General features: G+C 57.2%; 4 protein-coding genes across 4 annotated transcripts; 2 read left to right on the top strand and 2 right to left on the bottom strand.

Moving 5' to 3' along the window:
• Window positions 1–133: 133 nt before the first annotated feature.
• IWZ02DRAFT_439308 (uncharacterized protein) lies at window positions 134–2,617 on the bottom strand. The gene is made up of 3 exons (XM_066766771.1): window positions 1,710–2,617; window positions 584–1,351; window positions 134–538 (listed from the first exon to the last, which is right to left on the bottom strand). The coding sequence occupies exons 1-3, from the start codon at window positions 2,148–2,150 to the stop codon at window positions 290–292; spliced, it is 1,458 nt and encodes a 485-aa protein (XP_066627072.1). The 5' UTR covers window positions 2,151–2,617; the 3' UTR covers window positions 134–289.
• A 556-nt stretch (window positions 2,618–3,173) lies between these two features.
• IWZ02DRAFT_14349 (citrate synthase-like protein) lies at window positions 3,174–5,765 on the top strand. The gene is made up of 4 exons (XM_066761795.1): window positions 3,174–3,943; window positions 3,994–5,089; window positions 5,138–5,482; window positions 5,534–5,765. The coding sequence occupies exons 1-4, from the start codon at window positions 3,500–3,502 to the stop codon at window positions 5,620–5,622; spliced, it is 1,974 nt and encodes a 657-aa protein (XP_066627071.1). The 5' UTR covers window positions 3,174–3,499; the 3' UTR covers window positions 5,623–5,765.
• Window positions 5,766–6,464: 699 nt separating this feature from the next.
• Window positions 6,465–9,411, top strand: IWZ02DRAFT_369052 (histidine phosphatase superfamily; the record flags this gene model as incomplete). Its single annotated transcript, XM_066764407.1, has 5 exons — window positions 6,465–7,246; window positions 7,662–8,093; window positions 8,196–8,464; window positions 8,621–8,748; window positions 9,004–9,411. The coding sequence occupies 5 exons, from the start codon at window positions 6,465–6,467 to the stop codon at window positions 9,409–9,411; spliced, it is 2,019 nt and encodes a 672-aa protein (XP_066627070.1).
• Window positions 9,412–10,150: 739 nt separating this feature from the next.
• On the bottom strand, window positions 10,151–13,236 carry IWZ02DRAFT_495829 (BRCT domain-containing protein). The gene is made up of 4 exons (XM_066770154.1): window positions 13,053–13,236; window positions 12,556–12,998; window positions 11,194–12,508; window positions 10,151–11,148 (listed from the first exon to the last, which is right to left on the bottom strand). Exons 1-4 carry the CDS (start codon window positions 13,155–13,157, stop codon window positions 10,471–10,473), a joined length of 2,541 nt encoding a protein of 846 aa, XP_066627069.1. The 5' UTR covers window positions 13,158–13,236; the 3' UTR covers window positions 10,151–10,470.
• Between the last annotated feature and the right edge of the window lie 484 nt (window positions 13,237–13,720).

The raw sequence follows: 13,720 nt of genomic DNA, 5'->3' as shown, positions 1-13,720 counted from the left end.
CAAAAAGCGGAAATAGCTACTTTCCCCCTCCATCTGTTCGCTCATCTAACCTGGATATACGCTATCCACTAAGTGCCCGTATCCCTAGTACATGGCGCCGCCCCCACCCCCCCCCCCCCCCCCCCCCCCCAATGCCAAACTCAATGAAAAAGGGGGCGGGCGCACTTGCGTGCTTTTTCTTCTCTGCATACCGGCCCATCTCGGTCCACCCGCCATGAGGCCTGTTGTCCATTCAATCGTAAGGTGCCAGTGGCCGCGTTACATGCAACCTGTCGTTGTGCGTCTACGCTTAACCGCTGAACTCGGGCACCTCGGTCTTCTTGCCAAGTAGCGCGAGGGGCACGATACCCGAGACGTGCATCTCGGGGCCGTACACGTGCATGTCGAGGTCGAGCTCGACGCTGACGGCCTTGATGTTCTTGAGACCCTCCTGGTAGTTGGGACCGGCACGGCGGACCCAGATCTGGACCTTGTGCTCGTTGAGCAGAGGGGCAACCTCGCGCAGAGCACGGATGACACCCTTGAAGGTAGAGGCGACCTAGAGAAATTAGACCGAGCATTACAGAGGATTCGAGTAACTCACGTTGGTGAAGTTGGCAATACCACCACCGATGAACAGGACCTTGCCGTCGGGGTGCATGGGTGCGCGCAGCATAAGGTCGAGGACAGTACGGGCGTACTGGAAGGTCTGAGTCTCGGTGGGAGCACCCGAGTACTCACCGTAGTTGGCGAGCTCGCTGGCGAAACCAGCAGAGGCGATAGCGTCAGCGTAGACGACGGAAGCACCACCACCAGCGACGAGGGTCCAGACGCGGCCCTGGGAGTTGAGGATGGTGAGCTTGAGCGAAGCACCGGTCTTGGCGTCCATCTCAGAGATGAAGGCTTCCTCCTTGCTCATCTCGCGACCGAAAGGAGCAGGGAACTCCATTGGCGGGCCAGCGTCGATGGTGACCTTGCCGTCCGCGCTGGGCAGCGTAGGAAGACCAAGGGCAGTGGGGCTGCGGGCAATGGCCCACTTGACACCGCACTCGAACTCGGCAGTCTGGTCGAGCTTGGCCGCCAGGTCGAGGAAGTGAACCTCGGCCGAAGTGGCATCGGCATTGGGGATGACGACGAGAGGGTTAATCTCGAGGTAGGTGAACTGGCAGTCGACGTAGACGGCGTACAGCCTGGAGATGAAGTCGACGAGGACGTTGTGGACACCCTTGGGAACCTTCTTCAGGAGAGTGGCAGCAATCTCGTCATTCGAGGGGTATTGGGAAAGGTCGACGGGAATCAGGAGCTTCTCAGCCTTGGCGTCGACATCGCCAACGTCGACACCTCCCTCGTGAGTGAAGAGAATCCAGTCACCCTATGGTCAGGAGTCGTCAGCAAGGGGTATAGTGCACAGTAGTAAGCGAGACTGGTGCAGCGGGAGATGTGCGACGGGGCAAGATCAAAATTGCAGAAAACAGCTAGCCATAGATAAGATGGCAAGGTAAGGATCAGAAGGAGGCCATCCAAGGCGGATGATTTGCTGATGGGTGTGGGCCCTGGTGTCTGTGTTTGGGGGAGCTCCCTTCGCCCGGATCGCCCGAGGCGAACAAAACGGGAGGCCCATCCCGCGTGGCTGCACGGCAACTTTTTTTTTTTTTCCTCTCCCGACATGAAAACAAAAAATCGAAACATGCAACGACGATTGAAACGAAACGAAACAAAATCCAACATACCTCACGGACCGAGTTGATGTTGATGTAGTACTCGGTGTCAGAGGGGTGGGGCACGAAGGGCTCGACCAGGAACTGCCTCAAAACACCGTCGACGTGCTCAACCTTTTGCGACTTGCCGGCCCTCTCCTCAATCCAGGCGCGGGCCTCGGGCCAGGTCTTGTTGAGAGCAAGAAGACCACTTTTTCCACGACGCTTGATGAGCTGGTCAGGCTTGGCGACGAACTTGGAGCCAGCCTGGAGCAACCAGGGGTAAGTGACCTCGGCCTGGTCCAGGACAGCCTTGACCTGCTTGTCGGCGGGGAAGTGCAGCGAGGCGAGCCTGGGAGGAGGGTTGTGGGTGGAAGAGGCAGGAAGTGGGGTGGGCTTGATGACGGGAGCTCTGGTGAGGTGGTAGTTGAGGATGGCCTTTCCGTCGGCCTCGAGGATGGACTTGGCGGACATTGTGGACGGAGAGTGGGAGTATTGAAGAGAGTCTGAAGCAAGAGGAAAAGGAAGAGATGGTCAGCGCAAGGAAATGGGTTGGAAAAGAGCTGGCAGCAAGCGGACAACAGAGCGACAAAAAATCGGCAGGTAATGGAAGGGCGGCGGGCAAGCTCCGGGGGCCGGTAGCAGCCCCTGCGGAAGTCCGAAGGGTGACATCGGAGAGCGTGGTGGAGAGGTCGGGAACAGAGGGAGGGTTAGGGTTCAGCTTACCGAAAGGTGGTTGTGGTGGTGGTGGTGGTGGTGGTTAGAGGAGGATGTCAGACGGGATGACGGGAGACGGGAGGGGAGGGGAGGGGAGGGAAGGGGACAATTGACAGCGGAAAGATGCAGAAGAAGGACGGGGGGGAGGAGGAGGAGGAGGAGGAGGAGGACGACGACGACGACGACGACTAATTGAGAGGAGAAGCTGGCAGGACAAGGGAAAATGATGTTGAAGCAGAGGGCGACTCGCTGGGGCAGATGTAGCGACGGTTGAGCAAGACGCGGATTCATTCTGTGGGGACCACCCAGGAAGTTGAGCCTGCGCTGGGGCCACTCGGCGACGGCGCCGCGCCCTGCCCTGGCCTGCCCTGCCCTGGCCTGCCCTGGCCTGCCCTGGCCTGCAGTCCGACGATGATGCTGATGGTCGCCAACGCCACGAAACACGTCTGGACGGGCTGCAATTCGCAGAGCGACTCAATTGCATCACCAACAACAGCGACCGTCAGCCGCCGACGAGCGCATTCGTCCGACAGCAGCAGCAACCTGTGCAGCAGCGCCGTCGAGGTGGCAGGCCGGCGCTTCTCTCACCCACGGCTCCCCAGTGCCAGGGTGGCAGCACCGAGCCGCGCTCCGGTCCCTGCGCTCAGTCGCATTTTCGGCGGCCCCAACGCGAATCCCTGCGCGGTGCACATCAGCCCTCCGATTCCTCAACACTCCGTCCGTCTGCGTCTGGAAGAAAGAAGGGGCCCTCCGCCAAACCTGAATTTCTGCTCCAACCCCAGACATCATCTCGTCTTCATTCAATCCTCCTCCTCCTCCTCCTCCTCCTCCTCCTCTCACTCCATCCTCCATTTGCCCTCCACCCTGCCTTTTACCTTGCTTCATCTCTCTACACGTACGTCCAGAGCTCCCCAGAGTTTCCCTGCCGTCGGTCAAAATTGCTACTTCCCCCCCCAGCTCACAAGACCACCGGACCTCCTCCTTCAGCTCCGTCACCGCACGGCACTGCCCCGTCACCGCCCTCCCGTCAATTCATCGTCCTTTTTTTCTGACAGACCCCTCCCCAGGTTTTTTTCCTACCTCTTGTCATCTAGATATCCTCCACCATGCCTTCCGTCAACGGCTCCGACGCCGCCAACCCCTCTGCCAATGACAACATCCGCCGCTTCCAAGCTCCTAGCCGTCCTTTGAGCCCTCCGGCCCAACACACCCTCTTCCACAACAAGACGCGATGCTTCGTCTACGGCATGCAGCCCAAGGCTGTCCAGGGCATGCTCGACTTCGACTACATCTGCAAGCGTAAGACGCCCTCGGTGGCTGGCATCATCTACACCTTTGGCGGCCAGTTCGTGAGCAAAATGTACTGGGGCACAAGCGAGACCCTGCTCCCCGTCTACCAGGACGTCTCCAAGGCCATGGCCAAGCACTCTGATGTCGACACCGTCGTCAACTTTGCCTCGTCGCGCTCCGTCTACAGCTCCACCATGGAGCTCATGGAGTGCCCCCAGATCCGCTCCATTGCCATCATCGCTGAGGGTGTGCCTGAGCGCGTACGTCCCCTACCATCTGTGCATTCTGTCTGCCTCTGACAAGCTCCAAGCGTGCCCGTGAGATTCTCCACGTCGCCAAGAAGAAGGGCATCACCATCATCGGCCCTGCCACCGTCGGTGGTATCAAGCCCGGTGCCTTCAAGATTGGCAACACTGGTGGTATGATGGACAACATCGTCGCCTCCAAGCTCTACCGCCCCGGCTCCGTTGCCTACGTCTCCAAGTCGGGCGGTATGTCCAACGAGCTCAACAACATCATTGCTCAGACCACCGACGGTGTCTACGAGGGTGTTGCCATTGGTGGTGACAGGTATCCCGGTACCACCTTCATTGATCACCTGCTCAGGTACCAGGCCGACCCCAACTGCAAGATTCTTGTCCTGCTCGGTGAGGTCGGTGGTGTTGAAGAGTACCGCGTCATCGAGGCCGTCAAGAACGGCACCATCACCAAGCCCATTGTTGCCTGGGCCATTGGTACCGTCGCCAGCATGCTCAAGACCGAGGTCCAGTTCGGTCACGCTGGTTCCTTTGCCAACTCGCAGCTCGAGACTGCTGCCACCAAGAACAAGACCATGAAGGAGGCCGGCATCCACGTCCCCGAGACCTTCGAGGACCTGCCCGCCACCCTCCGCCAGGTCTACCAGAAGCTCGTCCAGGACGGCACCATCACTCCCCGCCCCGAGCCTGCCGTTCCAAAGATTCCCATGGACTACTCGTGGGCCCAGGAGCTTGGTCTCATCCGTAAGCCCGCTGCCTTCATCTCCACCATTTCCGACGACCGTGGCCAGGAGCTGCTCTACGCCGGTATGCCCATCTCGGATGTCTTCAAGGAGAACATTGGCATTGGTGGTGTCATGTCGCTGCTGTGGTTCCGCCGCCGTCTGCCTGACTACGCCAGCAAGTTCCTCGAGATGGTCCTCATGCTTACTGCCGACCACGGTCCCGCCGTGTCTGGTGCTATGAACACCATTGTCACCACCCGTGCTGGCAAGGACCTGATCTCCTCGCTCGTCTCTGGTCTTCTGACCATCGGTTCCCGTTTCGGTGGTGCCCTCGACGGTGCCGCCGAGGAGTTCACCAAGGCCTTTGACAAGGGTCTCAGCCCCCGTGACTTTGTCGACACCATGAGGAAGGAGAACAAGCTCAGTAAGTGTCCGGTACATTTTGCGCGAGAGTGATACTTATTCTTGGCAGTCCCCGGTATCGGCCACAGGGTCAAGTCGAGGAACAACCCCGATCTCCGTGTCGAGCTCGTCAAGGAGTACGTGCAAAAGAACTTCCCCAACCACAAGCTGCTCGACTACGCCATTGCCGTCGAGACCGTCACCACCTCCAAGAAGGACAACCTGATTCTCAATGTTGACGGTTGCGTCGCTGTCTGCTTCGTCGACCTGCTCCGCAACTGCGGATCTTTCACCGCCGAAGAGGCCGAAGACTACCTCAGGATGGGTGTCCTCAATGGTCTGTTCGTGCTTGGCCGCAGCATTGGTCTGATTGCCCACTTCCTCGACCAGAAGAGGCTGAGGACGGGTCTCTACCGTAAGTTTGCCCTGCATAACTCACCCTGGATTTCGCTGACGACGTTACAAGGTCACCCATGGGATGACATCACCTACCTCCTTCCCTCGCTCAGCAAGGGCGCACCCGGCACCGAGGGCCGTGTCGAGGTTTCGGCTTGAAAGAAAATGGGGAGAGGGGTGCCCGCGAGGACTCATAGGGGTTTGTGACGAGGATTCTAGTATGGATTACATGGGTCAAGAAATATTGGTCGGAGTTGCACTTTGCACGGCGTCCTCTAGACTCGCCGTGCTACGGCTTGTAGCAATAAGGTTCAGGAATTTTAATGAAATGCTGATGTTATGTTTCAAAAGATTCTGCACGCAGAGCGCACCGTGAGGTGGTCAAGAGGGGAAAGATTCGGAGGTGCAGATGCCAAGGGCGGCATGTACCCATCATGTGTTCCGAAGCCGGCCGAGAGCTTTGGGAAGAGTTCTGGTGGTGAGCCGGGAAGAGCCCAGACATGTCATCTCGAGCTTCCAGGGTGACCGACCCGTCCCGCCGTGGACAAAACCTAAACCAGTAGCCAAGACTACGCTCACCATAAACATTGCGACAGCAGCCGTCATTCCTGCCCAATGTGCTTTGAGCATAGACACGGTTGCTGAGGTTTGGTGTTTGAGAAGCTCTCCAAAGCGGAACGCGGCGCCGTCTGCAGGGCGACAACAGGCGGTTCAGCAAAGGTTGTTTCTCCCAAGCGCGAGCGATGCCCGTCGTAACCCCGCTCCACTTGACGGGAACAAGGCTCGAGGCTGCAGCTTATCATGTGTCTCCATGCTAATGATTTTCAAGATCCCTTGCGTCTTTCCAAAAAGTCCCGCTTTGATGGCTTGCCGATTAACTACGGCCGATCCATGTCCTGCCTCGACCATTGGGTTGGAGCGGATGGAAAACAGTTCTCTTAAACCGCTCCCTCCCCCGCAGTCTGACTTGCCGTAACGACATTCATCTCGACGCCATGTCTATGCGGATTTTGGCCCTTGTGGCTCCGGCCTTGCTCGGTGGTGTGCCGACGGTGGATGCTGCCGTCCACAGCGCAGTCATCTTCACTCGAACCGGCGAGCGAACACCCCTACTGCAGACTTCGGGTCCAGCCAGCCTCACGCCGTGGGGAGCACAGCAGGCACACGACCAGGGCAACTTTTTCCGTCAGCTCTATGTCTCGGGAGAGACGAACGAGGGCGACGCCACTGGCCCCAGGGCAATTGTCGACCTTTCCAAAGACGCGCTCAAGAACGACCAAATCTTCGTGCTGTCTCCTGAGAATGACTATGCCACGGCAACAGCGATGGCGTTTATGCAAGGCCTGTACCCGCCTCTTGGTATGAACATGAGCAACGCGGCCCTCCTCGATGGCGCTGCTACTCTCTCCAATGGCAGCTTCGTTCAAGCGCCGCTGGGCGGATACCAGTACCCCCAGCTGCGTACGGCGTCCAACAACGATCCCAACCTCATCTATGTGGCCGGTGCATACGGGTGTGTCAATGCAGCCAAGGATCGCGACGAGTACTTCAACACGGCCGAGTCTTCCGAGACAAAGAACCGCACAGGGGAGCTGTACAACAATGTTGGCAACGCTGTCTTGCTTGGTGCCATAAGCGAGGAATCCTGGAACTACGACCGGGCATATCTCATTTACGACTACGTCAATTATGCCTACTGGCACGATTCATCGGTTCAACGGGCCTTTGCCAACAACGAGACGCTGAGGGGTACATTGGATCCGCTGAGATACCTCGCCGATCAGTAAGTTGAATCCATCATTTTTCCTTTTTCCATCAATGGTGTCGTTTGCAGTTGCTCGATTTTTGTTTTTCGGTTAGCGCAGAGCTAAACATGGGGGGCTTTCCCGTCTTGTCCAATGATCGAGGGACCTCCATGCTTACGCCAAACTGTATTTTGACTCGATCACGTACGACGCAGTTGACGACGACGTAGTCTTGTCTTTGCTTTGGGGCGCGGAAAAGGTTGCGGTTTTTCTTGGAAGCAGGAGATCACCTCAGCGTCTTGGAGCGAGGCCGAGCTGAGCTCGCAAGCTCTTGATCAACGTCCCTCTCCGCCTGGCCCCGTCATCAACTTGCCCGCCATGTCCCTGTCTGCACTTCGACATCTTCAACGTCTCAGTATCGCTATGGAGATAGATGGACTAATTCACGTGCAGACAACAATGGGCCATGGTCAACTCCACCGACCCTGCTCACTTTGTCCGATCCATAGCCGGTCAGGCGCTGGCATCCAAGATTCTCAATCAGCTGTACGTCAACATCAACACGGCTGGTTCCGCGGCGAAGCTGTCGCTCCTCTTTGGCGAGTTCGACCCCATGCTTGCCTTTGTTGGTTTGACCGGACTATCCGACGAGGATCCGGACCTTCGCGGAATCCCTGACTGGGCCAGCAGCTTGGTGGTCGAGCTCTACAGCGACGACCCGCCAGGACAGTCTTCCAATACGAGCGTAGTCACATCAAACTCGACGGATGGCTTCACGGCCACGTACCCAGACGTTGCAAACCTCTCTGTCCGCTTCTATCTGCGCAACGGCTCGGACCCATACATCCCGCTTAACCAGTATGGCATCTTCCAGAACCCGCCGCCGTCGTCGAACGCCGACAAGCACATCCCCTTCCAGGATTTTGAATTGTTGTTGACGGCTCTCTCGCTCGGAACAGAATCTTTCACCGGCTCATCTTCCTCGAGCCAGCAAAACCAGGACGGCGCCGACAACAATGCGCCGTCGCCCTTGATGCCTGACCCGGTCATCCCCGCCTGGTGCGCTGTGTGCGAGGCGCGCTCCCTCTTCTGCACTGCGCTCAACGCTGACCTGAGGGGTCCCAAGGATGGCGGCCGGAAGAACAGGGACAGGGACAACGGTGATGACAGCGCGCTGTCGCCTGCCGCCGCCGGCGTCCTCGGTGCTGGTCTGGTCTTCGTGTTTGCCATCATCGCCGCCCTTATCCTCGGAACCTGTGGCCGCGTGCGTCTTTCGCGCAACCCGCCTCCAGCAAACTACCCCAAGCTGCCCTACCTGCCAGGCTACGGCTCCAACAACGGTCCTAACCCTCCGGCCGGTGGTGGAAAAGGCTTCGCTGCCAAAGCCGCCTCCGCATCCGCCGCCACAGCAGCAACCCTCCTCCCGTGCCTGCCATCGTCAAAACGGCGCCGACGCAACCGTTGCAACGCCTCCTTCAGCAACGGCGGCGGCGGCGGCGGCGGCTTCAAGGGGTCCGACAAGCTGGAGTCCGACCTCGACGTCTCGTTTGCCTGCAACGGCGCGCCGCCGGGCTCGCACGCCAGCATCGCCGGCTTCGTGCCGCCGCCGCCGCCCAGCCCGCCGCCCAAGGCCGCCGCGCGCATGAGCAGCATCATGGGCCTGAACCGCGACTCCACCGCGACACCCACGGGCGGTGACGGTAAAGCACCCGTCATGGTCGGCGTCGGCGGCACCGGCACCGTCAGCGGCACCCCCATCAGCGACGCGTATGCCCGCTCCAACCGCAAGAACAAGGACAACACGTTTGCGGGTCTGGGCAGCGGCGGCGTCGGAATCCGCGAACCCATCGCCCACGCCCGCTCCGGCAGCTGGGAGCTCAAGGAGAAGGCCAAAAACGCCGACGCCGACGCCACCAACGCGACGCTGCATGGTAATAATGCTGCTGATGACACGCGCAGCAACCTCAGCGGCAGCACCGATGTCAGCGGCACGGGCACGGCGGTAGCACAAAGCATTGTGCCGGTGGCGCGGCCGCGTAGCACGATTGCCAAGGTGGGCGATGTTGGTGGTGTTGCGACTGTGCATCAGAGCCCGTTTGCGAGTGGGGATGGCGAGGACGACGACGACGTTTTTGATTCGAGGAGGTCGAGTGGCGAGGTGTTTGAGGATGCTGTCGCGGTTGAGGTCGTGCATAGGGTTTAGGAGGTGTGTCGTTGGGTGGGTGAGTGAGTTGAGTGAGCGAGTGGAGGCCGAATACTTCAGGGGTGGGTTGGTTGGCACGACCTACCTACCTACCTACCTACCCACCCCTGGTAGCATCCACCCCTCCCCCCTCCCCCCCTTTGTTCTCCACACTGCTGTGCTGATGCTGCTGCTGCTGCTGCAGCAGCAGCGATCTCTTTAGATTGGGTTGGCGGAGATGCAAGATCCTCTTCATTGTTTTTGCTTACTCCCCTTGTCGTTTTCTTTCCTTTCCCGATACGCTCACTCGTTTGTTGCCTGCTCGCCAAAAGCATCCATTTCGCCGCGCGCTGAGATACCCTCCCTCGCCCTCCCCTCTTTTCTCCATCATCGTTCAAGATACCCACTCTCCTTGTTGTCCAACAAAGTCTATCTCCCTCCCTTCCTTCCTTCCTTCCTTTCTGCTCAAATATGCCCATATCCCCTCCTTCGCTTCATGATCATCCCAGCAGCTCGCTACCTTGGTCAGTTCGTCACAAGACTTGTTCATAGATACCCAACTCTTCAATGATTGTAATAACTCCTTTCCATCTTTCGCTCTCTTTTGCCTTCCCTTCTCGCTCTCTTGTCCCGCGTATCCCTCACTACTCGGTCCCTCTCTTGTCATCAAGCATGGCGCTCATTTTGCTGTACTATCTTCTGCTCGCATGAGAGTTTGGGGCGGTTCGTTCGTAGTTGGTAAGGAGGAAGATGATGAACATGAAGTTGCGCAAAATATGCCTACTCCCGAGTGAATTGCCATGTACTGAAGTACGTAGTGCGCAAGACAACGCAATGCCAACTTGCTAAACGTCTGACCTGATCCCAGAGACCAAAGACTCCTACCGCTGCTTGCCAGAAAATGTCAAAATAACCGTGAACGCTATCGTCATTGCTCCAGATACTCCTTCTGCGCCTCTGACTATTTTTCGGCCTCGACGCAAGCAAGAGAAGAAATGTAGAGCGCGCTCGCTGCATTGCAAGGCTGAATACCCGTCCAATCATTGCTTTCACGACACCACCACCACCACCACCACGGTCTTAAATATTCATCTCCCACTTGTCATCAACCCGAATCTCCTGCGCCATGGCACAAGACAGCAACCAGTTAGGCTCGACAATGCACGGAGTCATGCCAGCCTTCTTGGCCATTTCGCGGAACTTGTGCCAAAGCTTGACGTCCTCCTTGTCGTCGCTGGAGATGAGGTACAGGGTCTCGCCGTCATCAGCCTCGCGGTTGTGCTCCAGATCCATCGCTTCCTGCGCCTCGTCCGACATGTCCGCATCGCCATCGGCGTCGAGCTGTCTGACGCGTGGCCGCTTTGACACTTGCGTGGCCCGTCCCTTCCAGAGATGGCAGGCGCCGCCGTTGGCTTCGATGATGTCTTTGAACGTTACCCAGCCGCCCTTGACGCCCTCGGTGACGAAGATTTGCCAATCGCGGAAGAGATGGTGACGGTTCTGCTCCGCTCGAGCTATCGTCTCGCGAAGCTTGATGCCTTGAGCCTTTTCGCCTGCCTTGTCTTGCAAAGCATAGTCTTCGACAGGCGCAACGGCCTTGTCCTTGAGACACTGGTCGAGGAATTTCGTGTTGACGACTGCAGGTGCGTTGGAGAGTGCTGCTACAAATTTCTTGGTGCGGACGATCTTGGGAGCGCAGAGAATGTTGACTTCTTTCGGATCCTCTGTGATGTGGATGCCGATTGCGCGGAGTTTGTTCTACATCTTGTCAGCACATTTCTTCATTTTTCCAGGTGAACGTACCTTGTCCTCGGTCTCCTTCTTGCTCTTTCCGATCCATCGGTCATCGCCCGACAGCATCAGCTTGAGCACGGCTGGAGATGTCTCCGTCTTTGCTTTCTTCGTCTTTCTCCCTTTTGCGGCAGGTGCATCTTCCATTTCCTGGTCTTCTGGCTCCAGCGATCTCTTCAGCGGCTCCTTCGGCTTTCCATCTGGCTCGCTTGCCCGTCTTCCTCCGTGAATCACTCCACCCTTTCGCTTCGACTCCTTCTCATATAGCGCAATATCTGGAGCAAGATCGTGGAGCTTCGTGAGAGCTTTGTTCTTGGCACCACGTCCACCTGTACTCGACGGCGTCATGTTTTCTTTGCCATCAAGACCACGTTCGACCTCGGGTGTTTGTACGTCAAGGGAATTGCGAGGCTTGCGGCCCTTCTTCGCCATTGGAGTGCTCCGAACAGGCAAGTCTGTTTCGACTGACGTTGCATTATCTACTTTCTGGGCTAGTTTTGCCGGACGACTGAAGAAATGCTGCTCGACAGCCTCTCGATCGATCTGAGTCTGACCAACGACTTCGCCAAGGTTTGTTCGAGGGGGAAAATGTGTATAGCGCGGGTTCGTGAGGGATAACTCTTTACATTTCGCGAAGCTCTCCTCTAGCCACAAGTGATTGACCAGGTGAATGTTCCATTCTCTTGCAGCATCGCACTTTTCACTATGCGTGTGTGCTGTGACGAGGTGCGTATTTTCCTGCCGCATAACTCTGGTGAAGCTTGCGCCGCAAGCCGTTGCCAAGTTTTCCAGGTAGACACGCGCATCACCCACGTAGTTGGAAATACTAAGTGTGTATTTTTCGAAACCAGGAATTCCGTTTCTCGGGACCGGATAGTGAAGGAGACGCCGCGTGGGCGACGTCCACTTGTCGTGGGTGATGAGGTAGTAGAGCCAGGAAAGGTTTCCCACATCTTTACCTTCCTGAGAAGCCTTGACGTAGTCTGTCCCTTCTCTGAAAGGGCACACGTATATGTCGGCATCTTCAACATCTGTGACCACCTCGGCGTTTCCAGCCCTCAGAAGCTCCTCGATGGTGGTCCGTATCCTGTCGCTAAGTCCCAGGTGCTCTGACAGCATGATTTTCTTTCCAGAAAAGACTTGGAGCACTCGTGGTTCTCTCGGGGATAGGATTAGCTCAGTGGGAAGTGGGTTGGTGGCATCTCGGATTGCCTCGCTGGGGTAATGCGCCATGGGTCCAGGAGAAGTTGCTCTGAGCACCTCTGGGTCCGGCAGCTCGTACGGCTTTTCCACAATCTTCTTTCCCAGTCTCAGGCAATCTTCAAACCTGCAGCATTTTAGCCACCGTCATTCAGACTGGGACATGCGTCATACCAATGAGGAAGGACTATCTTGGCTCTAAGGTTCTTCGCCTTTGCCAATTGGTACATGTCTGTCTCAGTGCCGAGCGCCACAACGTGGGTAGTGAACTTTGTGACAGCGCTCGAATATTGGCCCCCCATGGCTAAGACACCGCCCATGATTGCCTCCTTGTCGCCCTCTGGTATGTCTTGAGCGCATGATACAATGACGTCGGCCATGAACAAGACCGGGTCAGGACTGTATGCGCGTGGATTGACAGTCTTCTTTCTCTCGAAGCTCGCAGCTACCCAGTCCGGTTTCACAACGTGCACGAAGTTGTCAAGGGCATCGAAGTAGTCGGGAAAGTCGGACGTGTAGGATACAACGTGGGTGATTTGTCGCACATCGTCTATGCGGCCGGTCTTGGGGTTCAGAAGGACGAATCTCGCGCCGTTCGACGTTAGTGCTTCTTTGAGCTGTGATTGGCGTTAGCGAACCAGTCTGTGTTGATTTACGGCAGGCATAGGCACCTCGGCGACGCGCTCGCCTTGCAGAGAAGGACCTTCGATGACGGTGAAGGAGACAGGAGAGAAGATTTTGGCGGCCAGGCCGTCAATTAAAGAATTATCAGCCATGGTGCCCAAGACTTGTCAAATGGCAGGGAACAGAAGATGAGAGGTCGTGTCGAGTTGGTTTGGGTTACTGTCATGGACCCGGCGCGTACGACGCGACAGACCGCGCCAAGAAAGCTCGGACAAGGAACGCCCGAGTCCCTGAGCACGTGATGCGAACGGGCACCTTCTCACCGATCACGTGACGTGACAGAGGTTCCTGAGGTCTACTGTTCCGTCAGTCTCTCCAGGAACTAAGATGAAGTCGAAGCTGCCTCTTTTTCCATTGATTGCCAGTGGTTCTATTTCCGGCCCTGCGAAACCATGCCTGTTCAAACAATTTGGCCTCGAAGCCGTGGTCAGATTAGAGTGCCCATGCGTCGGAATTCTCTATTACAACTAGACATGGCAACGCACGCTTCCATCCCATTCTATCCAAGCATGGTGAACAAGTCCTCGGCTTTGCATAGACAGCGGAATCGAGAGTTTCCTGGCTGGGGTATGGTGCAACTTGCAGAGAACGACTCAGTTGAAGCGTAACCTCGGCCCAACATGAACAGCTTGGTAAAGAGTGCCGGGATCCAAAC

This window comes from Phyllosticta citriasiana, assembly GCF_038021145.1.
Source record: "Phyllosticta citriasiana strain CBS 120426 chromosome Unknown IWZ02scaffold_1, whole genome shotgun sequence".
Classification (NCBI taxonomy): Eukaryota; Fungi; Ascomycota; class Dothideomycetes; order Botryosphaeriales; family Phyllostictaceae; genus Phyllosticta; species Phyllosticta citriasiana.
The sequence above is the reverse complement of the archived record's forward strand: the minus strand, read 5'-3'. Positions and strand labels throughout refer to the sequence as shown.

Coding starts and splice junctions, on each gene's coding strand:
- IWZ02DRAFT_495829 (XM_066770154.1), bottom strand. CDS start 13,157: ATGGCTGATAATTCTTTAATTGACGGCCTGGCCGCCAAAATCTTCTCT. Junction 12,509..12,555: donor AAGATAGTCCTTCCTCATTG/GTATGACGCATG, acceptor AAAATGCTGCAG/GTTTGAAGATTGCCTGAGAC. Junction 11,149..11,193: donor AGAAGGAGACCGAGGACAAG/GTACGTTCACCT, acceptor GACAAGATGTAG/AACAAACTCCGCGCAATCGG.
- IWZ02DRAFT_14349 (XM_066761795.1), top strand. CDS start 3,500: ATGCCTTCCGTCAACGGCTCCGACGCCGCCAACCCCTCTGCCAATGAC. Junction 3,944..3,993: donor CTGAGGGTGTGCCTGAGCGC/GTACGTCCCCTA, acceptor ACAAGCTCCAAG/CGTGCCCGTGAGATTCTCCA. Junction 5,483..5,533: donor GCTGAGGACGGGTCTCTACC/GTAAGTTTGCCC, acceptor CGACGTTACAAG/GTCACCCATGGGATGACATC.
- IWZ02DRAFT_439308 (XM_066766771.1), bottom strand. CDS start 2,150: ATGTCCGCCAAGTCCATCCTCGAGGCCGACGGAAAGGCCATCCTCAAC. Junction 1,352..1,709: donor ACATCAACTCGGTCCGTGAG/GTATGTTGGATT, acceptor TCCTGACCATAG/GGTGACTGGATTCTCTTCAC. Junction 539..583: donor GTATTGCCAACTTCACCAAC/GTGAGTTACTCG, acceptor TAATTTCTCTAG/GTCGCCTCTACCTTCAAGGG.